Genomic DNA, 26,629 nt, shown 5'->3' with positions numbered 1-26,629 from the left:
TCAGCCTTCAAAGTGTCTAGGGAACATTATGCTAGTGGTTTCATGTTGTCTTCTACTGGATTATTATAGAGGTTTTCTCCTCTCAATCATTCACACACACACACACACACACCTACGGACAATTTAGAGTAGCCAGTATGTCTTTGGACTGTGGGAGAAACCAGAGCACCCGGAGGAAACCCACGCAGACAACATACAAGCTCCGCACAGAAAGGCCCTCATCGGCCACTGGGCTTGAATCCAGAATCTTCTTGCTGTGAGGCGACAGTGCTAACCACTTGCACCACCGTGCCACCTTGAAATAATCTAAACATGCAAATATCTAAACCTATTAAGCATACTTAACATTTTAAGCATATCACTATATTGTTACAAAACCTTTTCTTCTAAAGCCCGTGGTCTTCTTTTTAATATGACACAAACAACAGCATTTGAAGAATCCAGCATTTGAAGTGAGTGCCCTAGTGTAAAATCTTTCCTGTGTTCTCTAAAACAGATTGGCAGAACAAGACCTGATGTTCGCCTAAAGCATTCACTGACATTTTCAGATCCCTTTCACTTCTTTCTCAATCATCATATAGACCCCTTCGCAATAAACGTCATTCATACGTAAGCGGAAATTGCACGCGCAGCCTGGACCCAAAAAAGACTCAGAAATGCCTAGTTGTTGTGTTTTCGGGTGTCAGAATCGTAGCAGTGATGGGGTTAAAATGTTCAGAATTCCAGCAGGATCTCACCCATTCCAAAAAAAAAAAAAAATCGCCGACGTCTATGACTACAAGCCATTAAACGTGTAGACTGGGATGAAAGCACTATCAAAAATGCGCGGGTTTGCAGCGCCCACTTCATCACAGGTAAGATCAGGCTATTTATTAAATCTTTCTTTTTTATTCTTTCTAGTCTTCGTTTATTGATGTAGCAAAATACTTTGGTAACGTTTGTCTGATTAGCTGGGTCATAGTTACACAATGTAAAGAATATTTAGCATGTTAACTTAGCTTTGCATGAAATTTTGTTTGTAGGAGAGGTCTCGCTTGACTCGAGCAGTCCAGATTTTGTGCCATCATTATTTGTGTATGCTGAAAATCACAATTTTAAAGCAAGGATGGAAAGGTAAAATTGTGTGCCCTCACTCTAAATGCCAACTTGCGTTGACTGCTCTAACCTAGCTCCCGCCCCGTTCAGTTTCATTTCTGGTCTCTGCCTCTCGCTTTTTACGCAGCTCTGATTTCTCTTAGCTGCACTCTTTACACTATCATTCCTTTCATGCCATCACCTCCTGCAAATTGCTGTTTAGTGTTGGTATTTGCTGTTGTAGCTAAAGCCACATTGCCATCACATCACTGGCATAATTTGATTAAAACAAAATGAATATGAATGTCCCATTGTTAATCAAGTTGTACATGCCCGCACATAACATAATCATATGCGTCTAAAGACTTGTAGGCACGAAGTTTTTCGTGGGTGTACACTGAAGTCTTGTCAATAAGGTACGAGTATATATCTGGCCATTGTATACCAGGGAACTTACTAACATCGTCCGTCCACTCTTTAATTAAATGCGGATCCGGTAGGCGATGTCCACTTGTTAGAGTTAACTTATTTATGTAGCATTCTCGATCTTGTAACGACAATTGTTTTGCATAATCCGACAGCTCATAATGCCGGTCTGTGGGCAGCGCCATTGTTTCTGGGTCCAGGCTGCGCGCGCATCCTGGCAACAGTCAGTTTGTTTACAAACATGCGAAGGGGTCTATAAGTAACAGAATGCACATTTTAAATAAAATTAAATGAAAATAAAACATGATTATCTAAGAATTTATCTATCTCATAAAAATACACACAATAAACATACATGTAAGACAACTTTACCTGTGGTGGGAGTGTTGTCAGAAAAGGCCTTGTCAAGTTGAGACACAGCGGCATACCTGTCCTGAGAGACAAGTGGCGGAGCCTGAGGGCTTAGTGCACTAGGGGTAGAACCAAGACCTCCAAAGTCCAAACTTAGAGATTTAGGGACAGTCCTAAATGGTGCTCCGCCTCCTGAGGATACCATGCGACCTACAATAGTCACAGCAGTGGGTCTCAGATCCAGTCCTCATGAACCAAGTACACTACACAGTGACATAATATCCCTGTTTTAATACACCTGATTCAACTGCTAACTCCTTATTTATTTAACTGTGTATGCCAGTTAACCAAATCCTAAGGGCATTATTTCCATCATAATAATGCAAGCAGGGAAATAAGATCACCTCACTGGTACATATTTTCATGGTATAGCCATTTGTTAACTGTAAATACAGTCGAGTTTGAATTACTACCATATCGAAAGGTATGGTTAGGCATGCTCCTGTGATAACAAATCAAATCAGCTTATTCCATTTTCTTTAAAAGCTGAGTGTGTTGGAACTCTGGGATATAATATTTGTATTGACCAATTGCTCTTCTCTGTTATAGAAGTAAATCTGGCGAGTCAGGTATTTAATCAACTCTTTTAGAGATTCTATAGATTTTGTTAAATGTATGAGATTTTGTGCATAAAAAAAATGGCAACTATGACTCATTTCTGGCCACAAAAATAGCAACTGTAAGAGCAAGAGAAAAATTGGCTGACACCCAATTAAATAAGCAATATAACAGCGTTATAGGAATGAGTTATGCCTGCACCTGCACACAAATAGAGCCTTAAAACTTCATTAATTAGTCAGACTAATTATATATAAAAGTAATGCCATCTTCACAGCCACAATTCTCATATTTGAATGTAAGCGCACCAGAACAACGCATCAGCCCATGATGAATATAGCAGCATCAAGGTTCTTAATCATAACATTCCTTCAAATCTATACAATTCAGACCAGCATCATACGGTATGGAACATTTTCCTCCTTCAAAACACAAGGTGCGAACACATCAGTGACATGCAGAATGTGCCAGTATAGGCAACATCCTAAATATATCTAAGCTTTAAAGTATTTTTCTATTTTTTGCCAGAGAACAGAGTGTCTGTCCTTGACCTGTTGGTGCTGCTTTGAAGCCCGAGGGTGGAGGTTGTGCAAAGCCAAACTCAACAGCATACTGTACCATAGCTGACAAGGCCACCATTGGCATTTAGAATTTGATTCACATATCACTAACACTTCACAGACTATTTCGGTCTCTATGAGATGAACATGCTACATTTCAGCACAAACAGAACACTGCGTGACTCAGTGTGATAATCTAGAAGAACATCCGACTGAGGAAAAAGGCTAAACCTTTTTAAAAATAAGCTTTGGGAACATGCAGGGAACACAACGTATAAATAACATGCACACACAGAGTTCTTCCTGTGATAACGCGCCCAATCAGCTCTTAGTGGTCAGGAGGCAGATAACTGTTATAGTGGTGCATGCACATGCAGACATGCTATCAAAGCTCAGCAGCTTACCTAGTGTGAAGCTGTTTTTGAAAGTGCTACTTGCTGAAAGGTTGAAATAGACAAAACTTAGAAATAGTATACCAAAAAAAAAAAATTCTGGATGTCTGTGCATGGTTATGTGCATTTGTATCTGTGTGCACAAACGTGTGCACCTGAAGGGCGTGGAAGGGCCGGGAAAGAGGGAAGGCGACTCTGGGGTCCCATTCCTGGAGAAATTGTTCCTGGTCTCTGCCTCTCCATCCCACTTAACAAGGAATCTGAGAGAAAGGAGAGGGAGCTGTCAGTTGATAAATGATATAGGATGAATCACTACAGTGAAGTGTTTGCAGAGCAAAGAGACAGAACAAGATAGAAAGAAAAGGGATGTGAAGTGCATGAAAAGAATAGAGCACAAGAGAAGAGAGAAAAAAAGAAAAAAAGAGGAGAAGATATAAGAATAGAAGAAATGAGAGGGCAAGAAACAAGAAAAGAGGAGAGTAAATGATATGTAGGGTGAGGAGACATGGGAAAATGTGACAAGGGGAGTGGAAAAGAGAGAATAATATATGAGAAGAGATGAAAGGAAAGGAGATGAGAGTCATGAACAATGCCTTTAATAGCGTGGTCTCTGAAGCTCTGAGATCGAGTGGGTCGAGCTGTGAAAACCTCTGTACGAACATCAGCTGGCGACACAGTTGGAACTCGATCCCATGATGGCAACTGAGCCTGGGACTGCCAAAACACACACACCTTTCAGATTTGTACATTAATAAAAACATACTTTGTTGTTCTTTGTTTATTATACATAATATTCACATTTCCCCCACTACAGGAGTACATACGGTACTGCACAAAAATCTTAGCCATCCTGATTTTGCATATAATTTTTTTTTCAAATAATATTGTCTTTAGTATCACATGAAAAGAGTAAACTTCCAAACGTTCCAAAAATTAAATGTGAAATGTTTAAGAAGTAACATATATAAAAGGTAAATTCAGACATAAAACTAGAAATTAATATATTATTTATCGTGGTATGGCATTTTCTGTTGCATGTGACTGTATTGCTTATTGTTCATGGCTTATCAGATTTGTACATTAATAAGGGCAGCCATGGCCTGAAGGTCAGAGAAGTAGCCCAAAGGGTCACCAGTTCGATTCCCGGGACCGACAGGAAAAATGTGAGGAGAGTGGAGTGAAAGAACAGCACTTTCCCCCTCCCTCTGTATCATGGCTGAAGTGCCCTTGAGCAAGGCACCTAACCCCCAACTGCTCACCAGGTGCTGTAGCATAGCTGCCCACTGCTCTGGGTATGTTTGTGCGCTCATTGCTCACTTGTGTGTGCATGCGTGTGTTCATTGCTTCAGATGGGTTAAATGCAGAAGTGGAATTTCACTGCTTGAATGTACATGTGATAAATAAAGGCTATTAGAATTCTTCTGTTGGAATTCATGATTTTATGCTATTTGCGTGTTTTCACCTGAACACTACAATACTAAGCATGCAAGAAGTCAATACATAATTTAAAGCAATGAGAATCCCGACCATCATCAACCAATCTGGACCTCAGTTGGACCTCAATTTGGAGTGAGACACATGACTCTGATTCTGGGAACCAAAACTCCACCATACTGTATTGTAAACATAACTGGATTTTAGTGATTTTTCAACATGAGCCAAAATTTGTTTTACAAAATGTGTTGTGCATATTATCGATCCAGACACATTTCCAAATCAATAGAAGATTGCTGTTTTTACAGGTAATTTGGAGTCCACATTGCTCCATCTTTGTACCCATTTCATTTAATAATTTAACATGCGTAGCTTGCTAGTTAACGAACATGTCTATTTTATATTGGTTTAACAAACCCATGCAGCTCTACATAAACTGTGCTGTTACTTACTTTATTCAGCTCGTACCTCCACTTTCAGTACAACATCATCCCGGATGTTGTCCACAAATAACAAAGCTGTAAGCATCAAGAGACTTGGATGCTGACATCAATTTCTCTCTACTATAAACACTCAGAGTTTCTATGAGTCTGTATATGTATATACACTCTATAGCCAAATGTATGTATACGTCTGATCACATCCATATGTGGATCTTCCCCAAACTTTTGCCACAAAGTTTGAAGCGCACAATTTTTTTTGAATGTTTTTGTATGCTGTAGTATTACTATTTCCCTTCACTGTAACTAAGGGGCCCAAATCTGTTTCAGCAATGACAATGCCCCTGTGCACAAAGTGAGATCCATGAAGACATGAGCTGCAACCATATGCATGCTTTCTAATGATTAGTACGCAAAAAGTAGCATGTAGGGTGTCCGAATACCCAGTAGGCATTTCATAGTAGTCGAATGGTACGCTTATGATCTACTACATCCATAGTAGATCCATAGAGATGTTCTGTGAACATGCAAGTCAAAGGACAGGTAAGACGGTGGCGGAGTATGTATGAAATGTGTCCTTACTACTAGCTCGCATACTCATAGAAAGTACTACAGTTACAGTTGGGTAGTAGGTACTTAACCACCATTAGTACATACTGAGTATTCGGATGCAGCCATGGTTTGCCAAGGTTGGTGTGGAAGAACTCAAGAGTCCTGCACACAGCCCCAACTTCAACCTCACTGAACACCTTTGGGATGAACTGGAATGTATACCAGGCCTCCTCTCCCAACATATCAGTGCCCAACCTCACTAACACTCTTGTGGCTGAAGGAGCACAAATCCCCACAGCCATGCTCCAAAATCTAGTGGAAAGTCTTCCTAGAACAATGGAGGTTATTATAACATAATGGGATTTTCAATAAGCACATATGGGTGTGATTGGCAGGGTGTCCACATACTTTTGGTCATATAGTGTATGGCCGGTAGTTGCAGGCTAGACCACCACTTAGCGTCATTAGCCACTAACAGGACACCAAGACATAAGGGTGTTCTAGAGTTACATCTTAGCCACATAACACTTAGTCTTTTAGTACTATTCCATAATAATAAGTGGACAACATTTAGCTAATGTCAACCTGAAGAAAATTGTCCACAGATACTTCGGTCAGAGTTTAACCAAGTAGATCATTTGATATGAGAAACACATCTCTTTCTAACCAGGTTAGAAATCACTTTTTGTTTCCAAAGATTAAAGGTAGACTGCCTTTCAGATTTTTTAAATTTAGGCTATAAAAAGAATTTTTCCTGGCACCCAATTATTTTTTTTTTTTAGTGGACCAAAAGCTACTGAATTCGAATCACAGACTTCAAATTTTATTACTTTTTTTTTCATAAAAGAACAATTAATGAATTTAGAGCCCCGTGGCCCTAAATTCGCCGCCATTTTTTTTCTTGCCTCACCATGACCTAAACCAAGATACTACGTATATCATGCATGATGCAGTGGGATTTCCCCGTTCGCAACTCACTGTGGGATACAAATTTGTAACCTGAGAGAACAATGGAGCACATGAGTGTGTGCATGAAACATGGAAGACCAGCTACAGTAATGGAAAGTGAGAAGAAAAGACCCTGTATTGCGAAGGAAAGGAAACGCAGGACCAAACTAATAAATATCAGCAATCGTGTGTATATATATATATATATATATATATCTCACTCCTTTAATCAAACTTTAGAGATTTTTTTTTTCTCTCCTCAGGCTCATGTCTGAAAAAGGTGGGTTATACAGGAAACTCACGAGGTTATACTAAAGTCGAGTTTAGGAAAGTCTATTAGTGGCATTACAAAGATAGTGGAGGGTTTGTATTCCCAAAACTATTACTTCTGATCACTACATTTGGCAAAAACATTAGCAAACACAAAGTCAAAAAGATGAATGTAATGGCTTCCCTGATATAGTGGACACTGAAACGGGAGGGCGGGCTCAATGTCACTTTCGTTTTTATTTTTTTAAACTGTCACTTAACACAAAACACGCTTTTCAGCAGTTTCAAAATAAACTGGGTGTCACGGCACTGGTGTGATTTCAGCCATGGGAAGAGATCCTCTCACTGCACACACACACACACACAACACCGGCCTCGCACTCCATTCACAAACCGGCGCTTGGCCACGCCGCTGCCACAATGAAAAAGAAACATATACTGTCTTGCTCAACAAAAGGTTGTCATGCAGCAAGACAACGACCTTAAGCACACAAGTCGTTCTACCAAAGAATGGTTAAAGAAGAATAAAGTTAATGTTTGGAATGGCCAAGTCAAAGTCCTGACCTTAATCCAATCGAAATGGAAGGACCTGAGGCAAGTAGTTCATGTGAGGAAACCCACCAACATCCCAGAGTTGAAGCTGTTCTGTACGGAGGAATGGGCTAAAATTCCTCCAAGCCGGTGTGCAGGACTGATCAACAGTTACCGGAAATGTTTCGTTGCAGTTATTGCTGCACAAGATACTGAACTACACCAGATACTGAAAGCAAAGGTTCACATACTTTTGCCACTCACAGATATGTAATATTGGATCATTTTCCTCAATAAATAAATGACCAAGTATAATATTTTTGTCTCATTTGTTTAACTGGGTTCTCTTTATCTACTTCTAGGACTTGTGTGAAAATCTGATGATGTTTTAGGTCATATTTATGCAGAAATATAGAACATTCTAAAGGGTTCACAAACTTTCAAGCACCACTGTAGGTATATAGTCTAATTACACACATTTTCGCTCAGCGGTCTTCACCATCGCAATGATTAAAAAAAAGGACCTTCTATGTAAACTATCCAATGCACAGGAATAATATTTACATTGTGAAATCAATACATAAACTTTCATTATGACTAACGAATATTGGCTAGCATACACTCGATGAAAAACGGACTTCAACAAGATGAGTGACCAGGCTCAAGTTCGCCTCAAAAAGATACATATTTAGGCTAATTGCAGCATGTTATTCACGAATTACAACATTTACGATACGGAGAAACATATTAACCAGCATTTGATGTGTAGGATCCATTGGTTAGGTCATATTTTCTGTCACAACTTGAGTACTGAACTTGCAATGCGAATGTTATGATTAGCTCCTCGTCTTGCGGCAAAATAACATAACTGGATCAGTGCACGGTCAATGAAAACCTGCGCATGCACACACTGGACTTCCTCTCTCTGCTTGACTGCACAAAGCGTGCGATTTCATGCACATTATTTGCTAGAGTGTCCCCTCAAAATAAATAACTTCCCAGCCACATAATGGCCTGTTTTTTTTTTGAGATATTACAGAAATAAGCATATCTCACAATGACCAAATTTCAAAGGGAACTAAATTTCACCGATTTTACACTACCTTTCAAAAGTTTGGGGTCACCCAGACAATTTTGTGTTTTCCATGAAAAGTCACACTTTTATTTCCCACCATAAGTTGTAAAATGAATAGAAAATATAGTCAAGACATTTTTCTGGCCATTTTGAGCATTTAATCGACCCCACAAATGTGATGCTCCAGAAACTCAATCTGCTCAAAGGAAGGTCAGTTTTATAGCTTCTCTAAAGAGCTAAACTGTTTTCAGCTGTGCTAACATGATTGTACAAGGGTTTTCTAATCCTCCATTAGCCTTCTGAGGCAATGAGCAAACACATTGTACCATTAGAACACTGGAGTGAGAGTTGCTGGAAATGGGCCTCTATACACCTATGGAGATATTGCACCAAAAACCAGACATTTGCAGCTAGAATAGTCATTTACCACATTAGCAATGTATAGAGTGGATTTCTGATTAGTTTAAAGTGATCTTCATTGAAAAGAACAGTGCTTTTCTTTCAAAAATAAGGACATTTCAAAGTGACCCCAAACTTTTGAACGGTAGTGTATGAAATTGAAAGTCCGTCTGGCTTTAAAGCAGTATCTATACCACTAAAAATGCTAGGTATATATGAGTGTCTGTATTTTCTGAATTGAACACACACACACACATATACATTATATATATATATATATATATATATATATATATATATATATATATATATATATATATATATATATATATAAATATATATACCGTGTATATACAGTGCTCAGCATAAATGAGTACACCCCCTTTGAAAAGAAACATTTTAAACAGTATCTCAATGAACACAAACAATTTCCAAAATGTTGAACAGACAAAGTTTAATATAACATCTGTTTAACTTATAACGGGAAAAAGTAAGGTTAATAATATAACTTAGATTACACATTTTTCAGTTTTACTCAAATTAGGGTGGTGCAAAAATGAGTACACCCCACAACAAAAACTACTATATCTAGTACTTTGTATGGCCTCCATGATTTTTAATGACAGCACCAAGTCTTCTAGGCATGGAATGAACAAGTTGGCGACATTTTGCAACATCAATCTTTTTCCATTCTTCAACAATGACCTCTTTTAGTGACTGGATGCTGGATGGAGAGTGATGCTCAACTTGTCTCTTCAGAATTCCCCAAAGAAAATAATTTCTTTACACCACAAAGATGATGGCTACAAGAAGATCAGCAAAGCTTTACTTATCAGTCAGAATACTGTCACAAAAGTGGTACAAAAATTTAAGAAAGATGGAACTGCAACCATCTCACAGAGACGTCCAGGTCGTCCACGGAAGTTAACACCTCGACAGGAGCATCTTCTGATGAGAAGGGTTAAAGAAAATCGGCATGCAAGTTCACTGCAGTTATCTAAAGAAGTAGAAAGCCAAACTGGGGTTACTATTTCCCGTGACACAATACGGCGTACACTGCAGAGGAATGGCATGCATGGATGCCGTCCACGAAAGAAGCCTCTCCTAAAGCCCAGGCACAAAAAAGCCCGCCTAGAGTTTGCCAGGGCCCATGCTGACAAAGATGAAGACTACTGGGACTCTACACTCTGGAGTGATGGGGCCAAGATAAATGTTTTTGGAACTGATGGCTTCAAAACTGTATGGCGTCACAAAGGTGAGGAATACAAAGAGAAATGCATGGTGCCTACAGTGAAACATGGTGGTGGCAGTGTCCTTATGTGGGGCTGCATGAGTGCTGCATGAGTGCTGCTGGTGTCGGGGAGCTGCATTTCACTGATGGCATCATGAATTCACAGATGTATTGCTCCATACTGAAGGAGAAGATGCTACCATCACTCCATGCCCTTGGTCGTCATGCACTTTTCCAACATGACTAAACACACATCTAAGGCCACTGTTGGATTTCTGAAGAAGAACAGGGTGAAAGTGATTCAGTGGCCAAGTACGTCTCCTGATCTGAACCCAATCGAACACTTATGGGGAATTCTGAAGAGACAAGTTGAGCATCACTCTCCATCCAGCATCCAGTCACTAAAAGAGGTCATTGTTGAAGAATGGAAAAAGATTGATGTTGCAGAATGTCGCCAACTTGTTCATTCCATGCCTAGAAGACTTGGTGCTGTCATTAAAAATCATGGAGGCCATACAAAGTACTAGATGTAGTAGTTTTTGTTGTGCGGTGTACTCATTTTTGCACCACCCTAATTTGAGTAAAACTGAAAAATGTGTAATCTAAGTTATATTATTAACCTTACTTTTTCTCGTTATAAGTTAAACAGATGTTATATTAAACTTTGTCTTGTCAACATTTTGGAAATTGTTTGTATTCATTGAGATATTGTTTAAAATATTACTTTTCAAAGGGGGTGTACTCATTTACGCTGAGCACTGTGTATATATATATATATATATATATATATATATATATATATATATATATATATATATATATATATATATATATATATACACACACACACACACAGGATGTTTAATGTTTATACATTTTATACAGGATATACACTTTCTTAATTTTGGTCAGAGTGTCCCTTCAAGGAACAGACCACTTTTCAAATAAAAACATGATGAAGGCTGTCTGGTATTACCCAGAGACAGAAAAGCAAGTAGAACAGCTGAAGTTGACAGAAGACGTGTGGCATGTTCTCCAAGATTCAGGAAAACCTCACCAGGTTGTTTTCTTATAAAGCTGCACAATAGTGTACCCAAGTAAACTGATGCAGTTTTAAACGCAAAAGGAAGTCGCATTAAATATTGATTTGCTTTAGGTTTCTTGATTGTATATGGCTATTTCTAGAATGTCTATGTATATAGGAGTGTATTTTGTTTTTTTGAAGGTCTTGTCAAATTTATTTACATGCGCCTATGACTTTTGCACAGTCATATATTTTCTTATTTCAATCTGGTTTTTTTTTTTACTTTCCCTTTGAATGATTATCTCAAGTTCTTTCTTTGTCTATCTCTCTCACCAGAGCACGTGAAGGCCGGGCTGCAGGGTTCAGCGGGTGTCCAGAAGGAGGTTGGGTCTGAGCAGGAGCTTGAACCCCCGTACTCCACAGAGGCTCGACATCCCTCCTGCCTTTACTCTTAGAGAAGTGCCTAAAAATTAAGATATGCTCTATAAGGACTTCCAGATGGTGAAGAATTGACTCATAGTTGAAATCTGAGACATAATACAACTTTAACATTAAACTTGACCAGACTCACCATTTCTTCCTTTCATACTTATCCTGAAGAAATTCTTTAAACTTCTGTGAGTCACGTGTGTCAAAAGAGCCATCAGTCTTTGGGTCGAATGTACAAAGCCACATCCTTTTCCCAACCTGCATTCCCACAAACCAGAATAGTGTGTCTTTAGATGGCCATTCAACTCATATAATCATGGCGTATAGTAAATGGTGCAGTAAATAATACACTTCTTTGTAAATATTGAGTTTCATACACACATCCACTATGATCTATCCAATAGGAACATCAAAGCCATATAATCATTTTGTCATTTGTAATCATATCTGCCACACATATCTGCTACACTCACCAGTCCTTTATGCAGGAGAAGGAGATGGAATGACTCAGAGATTTGAAACCTGCATTTCAGAAGTACTATAGCAAAAAGAGCTCCCACCAATAAATCATTCACATATTCACAAGGGACTAGTGCAGTAATGAGTGAGAGGCTTTTAGTGGTATTACATGCAGTGTATGTGTGTATCAGTAAATGGGTACAAGTGCATGTAGTGTGAACACTGAAGAATTTGAGTGCCTTCACAAATACCTCACACATTTCCCCTTGTATCCCTACTCAATATTTCTGCACTAAACAGGCTGGATTAACTTCACATGACCTAGAGCTTGCACCCTCCTGACCACACACACAGAGCACATAACTGCCACATTCCTCAAACACACTTTATGCCATCCCACATGTCCAGTCTAACTGCTAAGCAGGATGAAATAAACTCTTTTTACACTCACTACTATGGCCAGTCTAGTCACAAACCATGTGCACCCTGCATGTAATTTATACAACATATTCTAGTCGTGTGGATTTTTCTCATGCATAATGTATGAACAGCAGGTTTCATAGTGAGACCAGAGAATGCTGTGCACCATTAAAGCAGAGTTCAAAGTGCAGATTTATGTATTGGATGAAAGCACTTGACATTGCCAATCCAGATGGAATTTTATATATATATTATATATACACACACACACAGTGGGGCAAAAAAGTATTTAGTCAGCCACCAATTGTGCAAGTTCTCCCACTTAAAAAGATGAGAGAGGCCTGTAATTTTCATCATAGGTATACCTCAACTATGAGAGACAGAATGGGGGGAAAGAATCCAGGAAATCACACTGTAGGATTTTTAATGAATTAATTGGTAATTTCCTCGGTAAAATAAGTATTTGGTCACCTACAAACAAGCAAGATTTCTGGCTCTCACAGACCTGTAACTTCTTCTTTAAGAGGCTCCTCTGTCCTCCACTCGTTACCTGTATTAATGGCACCTGTTTGAACTCGTTATCAGTATAAAAGACACCTGTCCACAACCTCAAACAGTCACACTCCAAACTCCACTATGGCCAAGACCAAAGAGCTGTCAAAGGACACCAGATACAAAATTGTAGACCTGCACCAGGCTGGGAAGACTGACTCTGCAATAGGTAAGCAGCTTGGTGTGAAGAAATCAACTGTGGGAGCAATTATTAGAAAATGGAAGACATACAAGACCACTGATAATCTCCCTCGATCTGGGGCTCCACGCAAGATCTCACCCCGTGGGGTCAAAATGATCACAAGAACGGTGAGCAAAAATCCCAGAACCACACAGGGGGACCTAGTGAATGACCTGCAGAGAGCTGGGACCAAAGTAACAAAGGCTACCATCAGTAACACACTACGCCGCCAGGGACTCAAATCCTGCAGTGCCAGACGTGTCCCCCTGCTTAAGCCAGTACATGTCTAGGCCCGTCTGAAGTTTACTAGAGAGCATTTGGATGATCCAGAAGAGGATTGGGAGAATGTCATATGGTCAGATGAAACCAAAATAGAACTTTTGGTAAAAACTCAACTTGTCATGTTTGGAGGAGAAAGAATGCTGAGTTGCATCTAAAGAACACCATATCTACTGTGAAGCATGGGGGTGGAAACATCATGCTTTGGGGCTGTTTTTCTGCAAAGGGACCAGGACGACTGATCCGTGTAAAGGAAAGAATGAATGGGGCCATGTATCGTGAGATTTTGAGTGAAAACCTCCTTCTATCAGCAAGGGCATTGAAGATGAAACGTGGCTGGGTCTTTCAGCATGACAATAATCCCAAACACACCGCCCGGGCAACGAAGGAGTGGCTTCGTAAGAAGCATTTCAAGGTCCTGGAGTGGCCTAGCCAGTCTCCAGATCTCAACCCCATAGAAAATCTTTGGAGGGAGTTGAAAGTCCATGTTGCCCAGCGACAGCCCCAAAACATCACTGCTCTAGAGGAGATCTGCATGGAGGAATGGGCCAAAATACCAGCAACAGTGTGTGAAAACCTTGTGAAGACTTACAGAAAACGTTTGACCTCTGTCATTGCCAACAAAGGGTATATAACAAAGTATTGAGATGAACTTTTGTTATTGACCAAATACTTATTTTCCACCATAACTTGCAAATAAATTCTTTAAAAATCAGACAATGTGATTTTCTGGATTTTTTTTCTCATTTTGTCTCTCATAGTTGAAGTGTACCTATGATGAAAATTACAGGCCTCTCTCATCTTTTTAAGTGGGAGAACTTGCACAATTGGTGACTGACTAAATACTTTTTTGCCCCACTGTATACACACACATGGATTGGCAACGTCGAGGGCTTTTCTCCATCCTCACCTGAAAAAAATTACAGACCAATGTATTACCTACTGTTTCTAACAAAGAAAAAAAGTGGTCTGACCATTTCAGACCCATCTAAATAGACACCTCTGTGATTGTGCAGACAGATGCTTCCTCTTGCACTGGAAAAATATTTTTGACCGCCACTCACTGTATCGTATTAAACATTTCCTGAATGAAGAAACCAGAAGGGCATCATATTGCAGGCTGATTAAAGGGGTCAATATAATAATAGCTATATGTACTTTATAGTTACATGCATCACAATATCAGAACTTTTAGTTTTGTAAAAATGAATTAATAAGATGTTATGTATCAATATCAGCTCAGCTCATAAATCATGTAATGCTAGAAGCTGCCGAATGAATAAATTAAACATACATTATCCAATAATATCCTCTATATTCAAATTATGAATTCATATAAAACAACATGAGATGTGTCTTCAAATCTATGACACATACATCTGGGCTTGTAAGAGAAACAACTCTGTGGCTTGGTCTGCCTGTGTAAATTTAATGGGTACCTGGACCCAAGAGCTTTATCACAAGGAAGATGTGTTAAAAAAAACGTTAATACAGACATCACTCAATGAAAGTAATTTCGTCCAAACAGGGCTTTCGAGAGGTCTATTACTCCTATATAATTAATGCAGACATTATACTGTTGTAGTTATTTTGACCAAGTTTTGACTAGTAATGTGAATTTTGTGGTCGTGAATTTTGTGGTCATTCATTTTGCACCAAGGAAGATGTTCTTCAAATGGACCTCTTCCCAAACCACATCTAAACAATTAGACATATCATTAATCTGTAGTAGGCTCTTCTTCTGGCTGTTCCCATAAGGGGTCACCACAGCAGATAATGTTCCCTCCAGCTCCTCCTGTTCTCTGTATCTTTTTCTGTCACACCAACCGTCCTCATTCACCACATCCATAAATCTTATCTTTGTTCTTCCTCTTCTCCTTCTACCTGGCAACTCCATCTCCAACATTCTTTTCCCAATATACCCTAGATCTCTCCTCTGTACGTGTCCAAACCATCTCAATCTCATCTCTTTCACCTTGTCTTTAAGCCATCCTACATGTGTTGTCCCTCTAATATACTCATTTATCATCCTGTCCAACTTTGTCACTCCCAAAGAAAATCTCAGCATTTTCAGCTCTGCTACGTCCAGTTCAGCCTCCTGTCTTTTTGTCAGTGCCATGGTCTCCAAATCGTACAACATCGCTGCTCTTACTACTGTCTTATACACTTTCCATTTCACTCTTGCTGGCAATCTTTTATCACAAATCACTCCTGACACTCTCCTCCATCCATTCCACCCTGCTTGCAGTCTCCTCTTTACTTCTCTTCTGCACTCTCCATTACTTTGTACATTTGACCCCAGATATTTGAACTCATCTGCTTTGACCACCTCTATTCCTTGTAGCTGCACCATTCCACTGTCCTCACCCTCATTCACACACGTGTACTCCGTCTTGCTCCTGCTGACTTTCATTCCCCTTCTCTCTAGTGCATACTGTACCTCCAGGTCTCTAAGTTTTCTTCCACTTGCTCCCTGTTCTCACTACAGATCACAAGATCATCTGAAAACACCATTGTCTATGGGGCCTCTTACCTGGTGTCATCTGTCAACCTGTCCATTATCATTGCAAACAAGAAAAGGCTTAGGGCCAAGCCGTGGTGCAATCCAACATCCACCTTAAATGCCTCAATCATTCCCGCTACACATCTTACTGCTGTCACACTGTTCTCATACATATCCTGCACCAATCTCACATACTTCTCTGCCACTCCTGATTTCCTCATGCAGTACCACGACTCCTCTCTCAGCACCCTGTCATATACCTTCTCTAAATCCATAAACACACAATGCAGCTCCTTCTGGCTTTCTCTATACTTTTCCATCAACATTCTCATTGGATCTGTTGTACTCTTTCCTGGCATGAAACCATATTGCTGCACACATATCTCCACCTCTCCTCTTAGCCTAGCTTCCACTACTCTTTCCCATAACTTCATGCTGTAGCTGGTCAACTTTATACCTCTATAGTTACTGCAGCACTGAACATCGCCCTTGTTCTTGAACATTGGTATCAGTATACTACTTCTCCACTATTCAGGCATCCTCTCACTTTCCAAGAGCTTATTAAACAGTCTACTGTAATAGTCAATTGGCATCTCTCCGAAGCATCTCCATGCCTCTACTGGTATATCATCTGGGCCAACCACTTTCCATTCTCTTCATCACTTTCCTTACTTTCTCCTTGCTAATCTGCTGTACTTCCTGATTCACTATCCCCACCTTGGCCAACCTTCTCTCTCTTCATTCATCAGCTTCTCAAAGTACTCCATCCACCTTCTCAACAAACCCTCTTCACTTGTCACATTTCCATCTGCGTCCTTTATCAGCCTAATCTGCTGCACACCCTTGCTAGCTTGATATCATTGTCTTGCTAATCGGTACAGGTCCTTTTCTCCATCCTTCGTGTCTAACCTTACATATAGTTCATCATACACCTTTGCCACTGCGCTCTTTGTTTTCCCTTGCATCTCCTTGTCTTCTTGTCTGCTCTCTTGATCTCTGTTTTTATCCCAGTTTTGTTGTGCCAACTTCTTCCTCCTTATACTCTTCTGATCTTCCTCATTCCACCACCAAGTCTTCCTTTCTCCCAGCACTTTCCTAGCTGTCTCTCTCGCCACTTCTGCCATAATTGTCCATCCATCCATCCATCCACCCATCCACCCATCATCTGTAGCCGCTTATCCTGTTCTACAGGGTCACAGGCAAGCTGGAGCCTATCCCAGCTGACTATGGGCAAGAGGCGGGGTACACCCTGGACAAGTCGCCAGGTCATCGCAGGGCTGACACAGAGACAAACAACCATTCACACTCACATTCACACCTACAGTCAATTTAGAGCCACCAATTAACCTAACCTGCATGTCTTTGGACTGTGAGGGAAACCGGAGCACCCGGAGGAAACCCACGCAGACACGGGTAGAACATGCAAACACCACACAGAAAGGCCTTCGCCGGCCGCTGGGCTCAAACCCAGAACTTTCTTGCTGTGAGGCGACAGTGCTAACCACTACACCACCGTGCCGCCCCCATAGTTGTCCAATCATCTAATATCTCTTCACCCAATGTCTGTCTCACCATATCCCTAAATTCTGACTTACAATCTTCTTCCTCCTTCAACTTCCACCATTGATCTGTAGTAGGCTGAGAAGTTTTTAAAAAGGGGAAAAGAAAAAAAGAAAACACACCTTATCTCATGAAAATATTTAATTATTTACCATTCAGCCCTCAGGATTAATACAAGTTCAACTTGAAGATTCTTGAAGATGTTTCACCTCTCATCCAAAAGGCTTCTTCAGTTCTGTCTGACTAATGGGAAGTATCAGTTATTTATCCTCTCATGGATGAAAAGCAATCCTAAGGTGTTTTCATCCACGAGAGGATAAATACCTGATACTCCCTATTAGTCAGACAGAACTGAAGAAGCCTTTCAGATGAGAGGTGAAACGTCTTCAAGAATCTTCAAGCAAGTCCAGTTGCTCTCTTTTACCACCCACGGTTTACTATGACCTGGATGACTGAGAATCTTCACAGACATAAGTTCGACTTATGCAGTCTTGACTAAGGCGTTGGAGGCGTGTCTATTCTATGACCACGCCTACCCAATTTACAACTTCTCATCTGCGTGCTGGAGAGCTGCCCTTACCTCGTTGCACAAAAATTCTTTTTGACCAATAGGGTGAAAGAAATATCTTTCAAAATGCTACATAGATTTTATCCTACCAATTTTTATTTGCAGAAATTTAAAAAAGACATTGTTCTTTTTGTGGGGTAGAAAGAGAAACCCTTATTCATTTATTTTGGCTTTGCCCTTATTCAAAACTTTTGTGGAGTAAGCTTACTTGTCTTATTATCGACTCCATTCACTCAGATTTTAGTCTGAAATGGGAGAATGTCTTGTTTGGCTTTGATGATATCAGAAATCTTGTCTCTTATTTTTATTTGATTAATTTCTTAATACTATTGACAAAATATTACATTCATAAGTCTAAATTTCAGAATAAAAAAAAACTAATTTTACAGAACTTAGTATAGACATTAAACAGTATGTAACCACAATTTCTAGCAGCAATAATAAGAAGGCTGTCAAAACACAAACACTTTTTGTGCTATACTTCTTCTTTTGGCTGCTCCTGATTAGGGGTCGCCACAGTGGATCTTTCGTCTCCATTGCTCCCTGTCTTCGGCATCCTTCTCTCCCACACCTGCCACTTTCATGTCCTCTCTCACCACATCCATGTATCTCCTTTTTGGCCTTCCTCATTTTCGTTTGCCTGGCAGCTCCATCCTCAACATTCTCCTTCCAACATGCTCTGCATCTCTTCTCAGGATGTGCCCGTACCATCTCAGTCTCATCTCTCTTAGCTTCATTCCCAAGCTCTCCACACGTGCTGTCCCTCTGATGTGCTCGTTCCTTATCCTGTCCAACCTCCCATCGCAAACCTTAACATCCTCAACTCCGCCACCTCCAACTTTGCCTCCGGTCTCTTCGGTCTCCAATCCAGACATCACAGCTGGTCTCACTACTGTCTTATACATCTTACCTTTCACTTTTGCCGGGACTTTCCTATCACAAATGACTCCCGAAATCCTTCTCCAACTGCTCCAGCCTGCCTGCACTCGCTTTCTCACCTCACTATCGCAGCCCCCATTTTCCTGCACAGTTTGTGCTATACAATGTGTTTTTATGATCTGTTTTTTGTTTTTTTGTTTATTTATTTTGTAATGTACATCCCCCTGGCGTAGTTGCACCAATGCTATTGTATTGTATACTCTTTGTATACTTGATTTGGGGCAGCACGGTAGTGTAGTGGTTAGCACTGTTGCCTCATAGCAAGAAGGTTCGGGGTTCGAACCCAGTGGCCGGCGAGGGCCTTTCTGTGTGGAGTTTGCATGTTGTCTGCGTGGGTTTCCTCCACAATCCAAAGACATGCAGTTAGGTTAACGTGGGGTGGCCTTGGGCTGAGGTGCCCTTGAGCAAGGTACCTGACCCCTGACTGCTGTGAAGGACGGCCCCATGAGGACAGTTGAGGGTTATACCTGTTAAAACTGTTAATATTATAGTCAGGCTGTCTGTTGTTGCCCAAATGAGGATGGGTTCCCTTTTGAGTCTGGTTCCTCTCGAGGTTTCTTCCTCATGTCGTCTGAGGGAGTTTTTCCTTGCCACCGTTGCCACAGGCGTGCTCATTGGGGATAGATTAGGGATAAAATTAGCTCATGTTTTAAGTCGTTCAAATTCTGTAAAGCTGCTTTGCGACAATATTTATTGTTAAAAGCGCTATACAAATAAACTTGACTTGACTGCTCCCCGGGCGCTCTGGTGTGGCTGCCCACTGCTCTGAGTGTGTGCGTGTGTTCACTGCTTCAGATGGGTTAAATGCAGAGGATGAATTTCACTGTGCTTGAAGTGTGCATGTGACGAATAAAGGTTTCTTCTTTCTCGGGTGGCACGGTGGTGTAGTGGTTAGCACAGTCGCCTCACAGCAAGAAGGTTCTGGGTTCGAACCCAGCAGCCGGCGAGGGCCTTTCTGTGTGGAGTTTGCATGTTGTCTGTGTGGGTTTCCTCTGGGTGCTCCAGTTTCCCCCACAATCCAGTGGCTGCCCACTGCTCCGAGTGTGTGCGTGGGTTCACTGCTTCAGATGGGTTAAATGCAGAGGATGAATTTCACTGTGCTTGAAGTGTGCATGTGATAAATAAAGACTTCTTCTTTCTACTGTCTTATACATCTTACCTTTCACTTTTGCTGGGACTTTCCTATCACAAATGACTCCTGAAATCCTTCTCCATCTGCTCCAGCCTGCCTGCACTCACTTTCTCACCTCACTATCGCAGCCACCATTTTCCTGCACAGTTTGTGCTATACAATGTGTTTTTTGTTTTATTTATTTTGTAATGTACATCCCCCTGGCGTAGTTGCACCAATGTTGCTATTGTATTGTATATTCTTTGTATACTTGATTTGATCTAATAAAAAAAATAATAATAATGCACTTACCTCGTTGCCATGGTTTTGCAAAAACTCTACTTCCTGTTGGGAAAATGTTGTCATGGAGATCGACTTGACCCTATGGGGCGGGTTGAGGCCCCTCCTGAAATAAATAAGGAAGATAAAAACGCCTGGATTGAATAGCTGAAAACGGAAGGGAAAAGGAAAGAATAATAATTATGATTTGTTTTAAGCATAACCGTTGGTGGCAAGATCAGAAAGTGAAATCTTGGGCTGACATGCAGCAGGGAAAACTGGCTTAATGATGCAAAACAAGTCGTAATTAGTGCTTGAATGAAGACGTAAACACTGAAAATCTGTCGTGGGAGAGGCGGATCGCCTTATCTACCTCTGATTATCTCGGCAGCCTCCTGCATATGATCAGGTCTGATCAGGCTTTAAGTGCTGATGGGCTGAAGTTAGACGCATAATGCTCCAGAACAGGCCTGTGCGTCGTTCTGTGACAGAAGGCTGTGCGTTCATGTTAATGTTAAGGGTACTTACAGCATTCCGGAACATGATGTGCAAACGAAGCAGCCCACTGTGATGTCGGTGTACGTTACGCCAGGCTGGCCGCACTCGAAGCAGTGTTTGTTGGGCCCTGTTTGCGCCAGCTCCCGGACCTTGCGCGCGCAAATCTCCTGGTTGTCCCGATGCTTGCGGTTCGACATGCTCGTGCGTTCCGTTCCTTGCTCGTGCGTTCCGTTCCTTGCACGCGCGATGAGGCGCCTGTCAGCCAGAGATGTCGAGTCTGCAGCAGACAGACGTGTGAAGAGGCGCGCGCTGTTAGTCTGCTCTCAGTTCCTCCTTCGCTTTAGTCGGCTGCGTTTCTCATGTCCGCCTTCTGCGACTGCATAATCTCCCGACGGTTTATCTCAGGGATCTCACATGCACATTTCACATGCGTAGCTCTCCACTGGGCTTGTTTTCCCTCCCGCTTATTCCTGTCCATAATCACCGCGCATTAAAAACCCATGTTCGCTTTCCACCTAAAAACCTGTCCTGAGATCTTTCTCTCTCTTTCTCTCTCTCTCTGCCACGCATTCATGACCATCGTGTTACATGGTTAAAGCCCATGAGAACCCGCCCGTTCGTCCTTCCACGAAGACACGACTCTTTGTTGGAGCGGTGACAGCAATCTTTAATCTTTGAGTACAGAAAACATCGAAGTGCACAGATACTCAGGGAGAAAATTAACAGCAACAGGATGCAGCAGCTGCCAAAAACAACTGAGTAATAGAATAGAGCAGGGCGTGAAGATCTCCCCCCCCCCCTTCCATGTGCATATCTCAATGCCATCCATCCATCCGTTATTAGGGTCGCAGGCAAGCTGGATCTTATCCCAGCTGACTATGGGTGAGACACCCTGGACAATTCGCCAGGTCATCACAGGGCTGACACAGAGACAAACAACCATTCAGACACGGGGAGAACATGCAAACTCCATACAGAAAGGCCCTCGTCGGTTGCTGGGCTCGAACCCAGAACCTTCTTGCTGTGAGGAGGGCTGACACAGAGTCAAACACCATTCACACTCACACATGGTCAATTTAGAGCCACTAGTTAGTCTAACCTGCATGTCTTTGGACTGTAGGGGAAACCGGAGGAAGTCCACGGGGAGAACATGCAAACTCCACATTGGGCTCGAACCCAAGACCTTCTTGCTGTGAGGAGGGCTGACACAGAGTCAAACACCATTCACACTCACACATGGTCAATTTAGAGCCACTAGTTAGTCTAACCTGCATGTCTTTGGACTGTGAGGGAAAGCGGAGGAAATCCACAGGGAGAACATGCAAACTCCACATTGGGCTCGAACCCAAGACCTTCTTGCTGTGAGGCGGGCTGACACATAGAGACAAACACCATTCACACTCACATCTATGGTCAATTAGAGCCACTAGTTAGTCTAACCTGCATGTCTTTGGACTGTGGGGGAAAGCGGAGGAAATCCACGGGGAGAACATGCAAACTCCACATTGGGCTCGAACCCAAGACCTTCTTGCTGTGAGGCGGGCTGACACATAGAGACAAACACCATTCACACTCACACCTATGGTCAATTAGAGCCACTAGTTAGTCTAACCTGCATGTCTTTGGACTGTGAGGGAAAGCGGAGGAAATCCACAGGGAGAACATGCAAACTCCACATTGGGCTCGAACCCAAGACCTTCTTGCTATGAGGCGGGCTGACACATAGAGACAAACACCATTCACACTCACACTATGGTCAATTTAGATCCACTAGTTAGTCTAACCTGCATGTCTTTGGACTGTGGGGGAAACCGGAGGAAATCCACAGGGAGAACATGCAAACTCCACATTGGGCTCGAACCCAAGACCTTCTTGCTGTGAGGCGGGCTGACACATAGAGACAAACACCATTCACACACACCTATGGTCAATTAGAGCCACTAGTTAGTCTAACCTGCATGTCTTTGCAACTTTCACAGCAAGAAGGTAGGGGAAACCGGAGGAAATCCATGGGGAGAACGTGCAAACTCCACATTGGGCTCGAACCCAAGACCTTCTTGCTGTGAGGCGGGCTGACACATAGAGACAAACACCATTCACACTCACACTATGGTCAATTTAGAGCCACTAGTTAGTCTAACCTGCATGTCTTTGGACTGTGGGGGAAACCGGAGGAAATCCACAGGGAGAACACGCAAACTCCACATTGGGCTCGAACCCAAGACCTTCTTGCTGTGAGGCGGGCTGACACATAGAGACAAACACCATTCACACTCACACCTATGGTCAATTAGAGCCACTAGTTAGTCTAACCTGCATGTCTTTGCAACTTTCACAGCAAGAAGGTAGGGGAAACCGGAGGAAATCCATGGGGAGAACGTGCAAACTCCACATTGGGCTCGAACCCAAGACCTTCTTGCTGTGAGGCGGGCTGACACAGGGCTGACACATGGAGACAAACAATCATTCACACTCACACCTATGGTCAATTTAGAGCCACTAGTTAGTCTAACCTGCATGTCTTTTGACTGTGGGGGAAAGCGGAGGAAATCCACAGGGAGAACACGCAAACTCCACATTAGGCTTGAACCCAAGTCCTTCTTGCTGTGAGGCGACAGTGCTAACCACTACACCACCGTGCCGCCCCGTTTACAGACCAATGTAATGTTTATCATACCCCCCTTTTTAGAAGGCCATTTCGTTTTGAAAATTTTTATTTTCCCTGCCACCCAACCACATTGCTGGTGTGGATATATGAACATAATGTCTTCACACTAATGCTGAACAGCAAAGTAATAAACCCAGAATCAATCTGTTCTGCTTGTCATATAGCTCAGAAAACTGTAAAACTGCCTAATGACCACCAGATGGCGCGATTTGATTACAACTCGATTGTAAAAGTTGCACATCGTACATAAGAGATACAGGATTTACTATAGTCTAACATTCATCCATCATCTGTAGCCACTTATCCTGTCCTACAGGGTCGCAGGCAAGCTGGAGCCTATCCCAGCTGACTACGGGCGAAAGGCGGGGTACACCCTGGACAAGTCGCCAGGTCATCGCAGGGCTGACACAGAGACACAGACAACCATTCACACTCACATTCACACCTACGGTCAATTTAGAGTCACCAGTTAACCTAACCTGCATGTCTTTGGACTGTGGGGGAAACCGGAGCACCCGGAGGAAACCCACGCGGACACGGGGAGAACATGCAAACTCCGCACAGAAAGGCCCCCATCGGCCGCTGGGCTTGAACCCAGAACCTTCTTGCTGTGAGGCAACAGTGCTAACCATTACACCACCGTGCCACCTATAGTATAACATATAGTCGACTTAAGTCTGCTTAAGCACTCTATTTTTTTTTTTTAGTACAAGCTTTGTGATAGATTTTTATTTATGATTTCTACTTTATTAAATTAGTACAGAACCATTTTAGATTTCCAAACATTCGTTTTCCAGCACAAAATGAAATGTTATATGTCAGAAAAATGTTTGTATGTCACTAAAGAAACTAGCATATTACATGAGACCACTTTTTCAGACATTAACAAAAACATACTGAAGGCTCCTGGGTTTTGCATTCAAAAAATACGAAGCAAGTGAGACAGTCAAAGTCTCCAGAAGAACTGTGGGTGGTTCTGCAAAGATGATCAGTAAAACTTAGTAGATAGTTTCCTTATAAAACTGCACAAATTGTACCCGAGAGGTTTTTTTTTTAAGTAAAGGGTTGTCACACCAAATATTGACTTTGTTTCTATTATTACTGTTTATACAACCCCAAATCAGAAAAAGTTGGGACAGTATGGAAAATGCAAATTAAAAAAAAGAAAGCAATGATTTCTCAATTTACTTTGACTTGTATTTTGTTGTAGACAGGATGAACCCAAGATATTTCGTGTTTTGTCTGGTCAACTTTGTTTTCATCTCATCTCATTATCTCTAGCCACTTTATCCTGTTCTACAGGGTCGCAGGCAAGCTGGAGCCCAGCTGACTATGGGTGAAAGGCGGGGTACACCCTGGACAAGTCGCCAGGTCATCACAGGGCTGACACATAGACACAGACAACCATTCACACTCACATTCACACCTACGGTCAATTTAGAGTCACCAGTTAACCTAACCTGCATGTCTTTGGACTGTGGGGGAAACCGGAGCACCCGGAGGAAACCCACGCGGACACGGGGAGAACATGCAAACTCCACACAGAAAGGCCCTCGTCGGCCCCGGGGCTCAAACCCGGACCTTCTTGCTGTGAGACAACAGCGCTAACCATTACACCACCGTGCCGCCCAACTTCGTTTTATTTGTTAATATACAAGGTGTTTCAAAAAATTTGAGATCATTTCACAATGTAATAACTTTGCCAATTCTCATTTAATTGACCTCAAATTTTAACAGTGGAAACTAATGTGTGGAAACAGGTCAAACTTTTATGTTTAATGTTTTTTGCTTTTATCTTTTTAGGTATAGAAATGTCATTCACTGGAAAAGAAAAGGCGTTTTGTGTGTTAGAGTACGCTCAAACACAGTCGAACAAGACTATGCAGCGTGCATTTATGAGAGAATTCTCTAAAAATGCACCAACTGCAATGCAGATTTGGACACGGCACAAAAAGTTCAAAGAGGAAGGCTGTCTGTCTGTCTGTGTCTCAGGCGGCACACATATTGAAAATTTGTGAAATCGTTCATGGAGTCCACATACCTTTGAATTTCTCATTCAAATTTAGAGTCACCCTGTACATCCATTCCTGCATTTCAGGCCTACAACACATTCCATAATACAGTGGTGCTTGAAAGTTTGTGAACCCTTTAGAATTTTCTATATTTCTGCATAAATATGACCTAAAACATCATCAGATTTTCACACAAGTCCTAAAAGTAGATAAAGAGAACCCAGTTAAACAAATGAGACAAAAATATTATACTTGGTCATTTATTTATTGAGGAAAATGATCCAATATTACATATCTGTGAGTGGCAAAAGTATTGCTTTTAAAACCTTTGCTTTCAGTATCTGGTGTGACCGACCCCCTTGTGCAGCAATAACTGCAACTAAATGTTTCCAGTAACTGTTGATCAGTCCTACACACCGGCATGGAGGAATTTTAGCCCATTCCTCCGTACAGAACAGCTTCAACTCTGGGATGTTGATGGGTTTCCTCACATGAACTGCTCGCTTCAGGTCCTTCCACAACATTTCGATTGGATTAAGGTCAGGACTTTGACTTGGCCATTCCAAAACATTAACTTTATTCTTCTTTAACCATTCTTTGGTAGAACGACTTGTGTGCTTAGGGTCGTTGTCTTGCTGCATGACCCACCATCTCTTGAGATTCAGTTCATGGACAGATGTCCTGACATTTTTCCTTTAGAATTCGCTGGTATAATTCAGAATTCATTGTTCCATCAATGATGGCAAGCTGTCCTGGCCCAGATGCAGCAAAACAGGCCCAAACCATGATACTACCACCACCATGTTTCACAGATGGGATAAGGTTCTTATGCTAGAATGTAGTGTT

General features: G+C 41.6%; 1 protein-coding gene across 3 annotated transcripts in view; it reads right to left on the bottom strand.

Annotated features, from left to right (window-relative positions):
• agfg2 (ArfGAP with FG repeats 2) overlaps positions 1–26,629 on the bottom strand; it is a 46,059-nt gene that overhangs the window by 15,088 nt on the left and 4,342 nt on the right. The window contains exons 2-9 of one of the 3 annotated variants that reach the window (XM_060920701.1): positions 21,134–21,380; positions 20,639–20,732; positions 11,897–12,012; positions 11,659–11,788; positions 4,015–4,135; positions 3,577–3,681; positions 3,434–3,466; positions 1,873–2,061 (exon numbers count right to left, since the gene is read on the bottom strand). In XM_060920701.1, the coding sequence (XP_060776684.1) occupies positions 1,873–2,061; positions 3,434–3,466; positions 3,577–3,681; positions 4,015–4,135; positions 11,659–11,788; positions 11,897–12,012; positions 20,639–20,732; positions 21,134–21,300 (955 nt within the window). In that variant the 5' untranslated portion in view covers positions 21,301–21,380. Of the gene's footprint in view, positions 1–1,872; positions 2,062–3,433; positions 3,467–3,576; positions 3,682–4,014; positions 4,136–11,658; positions 11,789–11,896; positions 12,013–20,638; positions 20,733–21,133; positions 24,147–26,629 lie in introns of those variants that run through there. The other 2 variants (XM_060920638.1, XM_060920754.1) reach the window with 2 other exon arrangements.

Source organism: Neoarius graeffei, chromosome 1 (assembly GCF_027579695.1).
Source record: "Neoarius graeffei isolate fNeoGra1 chromosome 1, fNeoGra1.pri, whole genome shotgun sequence".
In the NCBI taxonomy this organism is placed as follows: Eukaryota; Metazoa; Chordata; class Actinopteri; order Siluriformes; family Ariidae; genus Neoarius; species Neoarius graeffei.
Note: the sequence above shows the minus strand (reverse complement) of the source record. Positions and strands in the feature narration are given on the sequence as shown.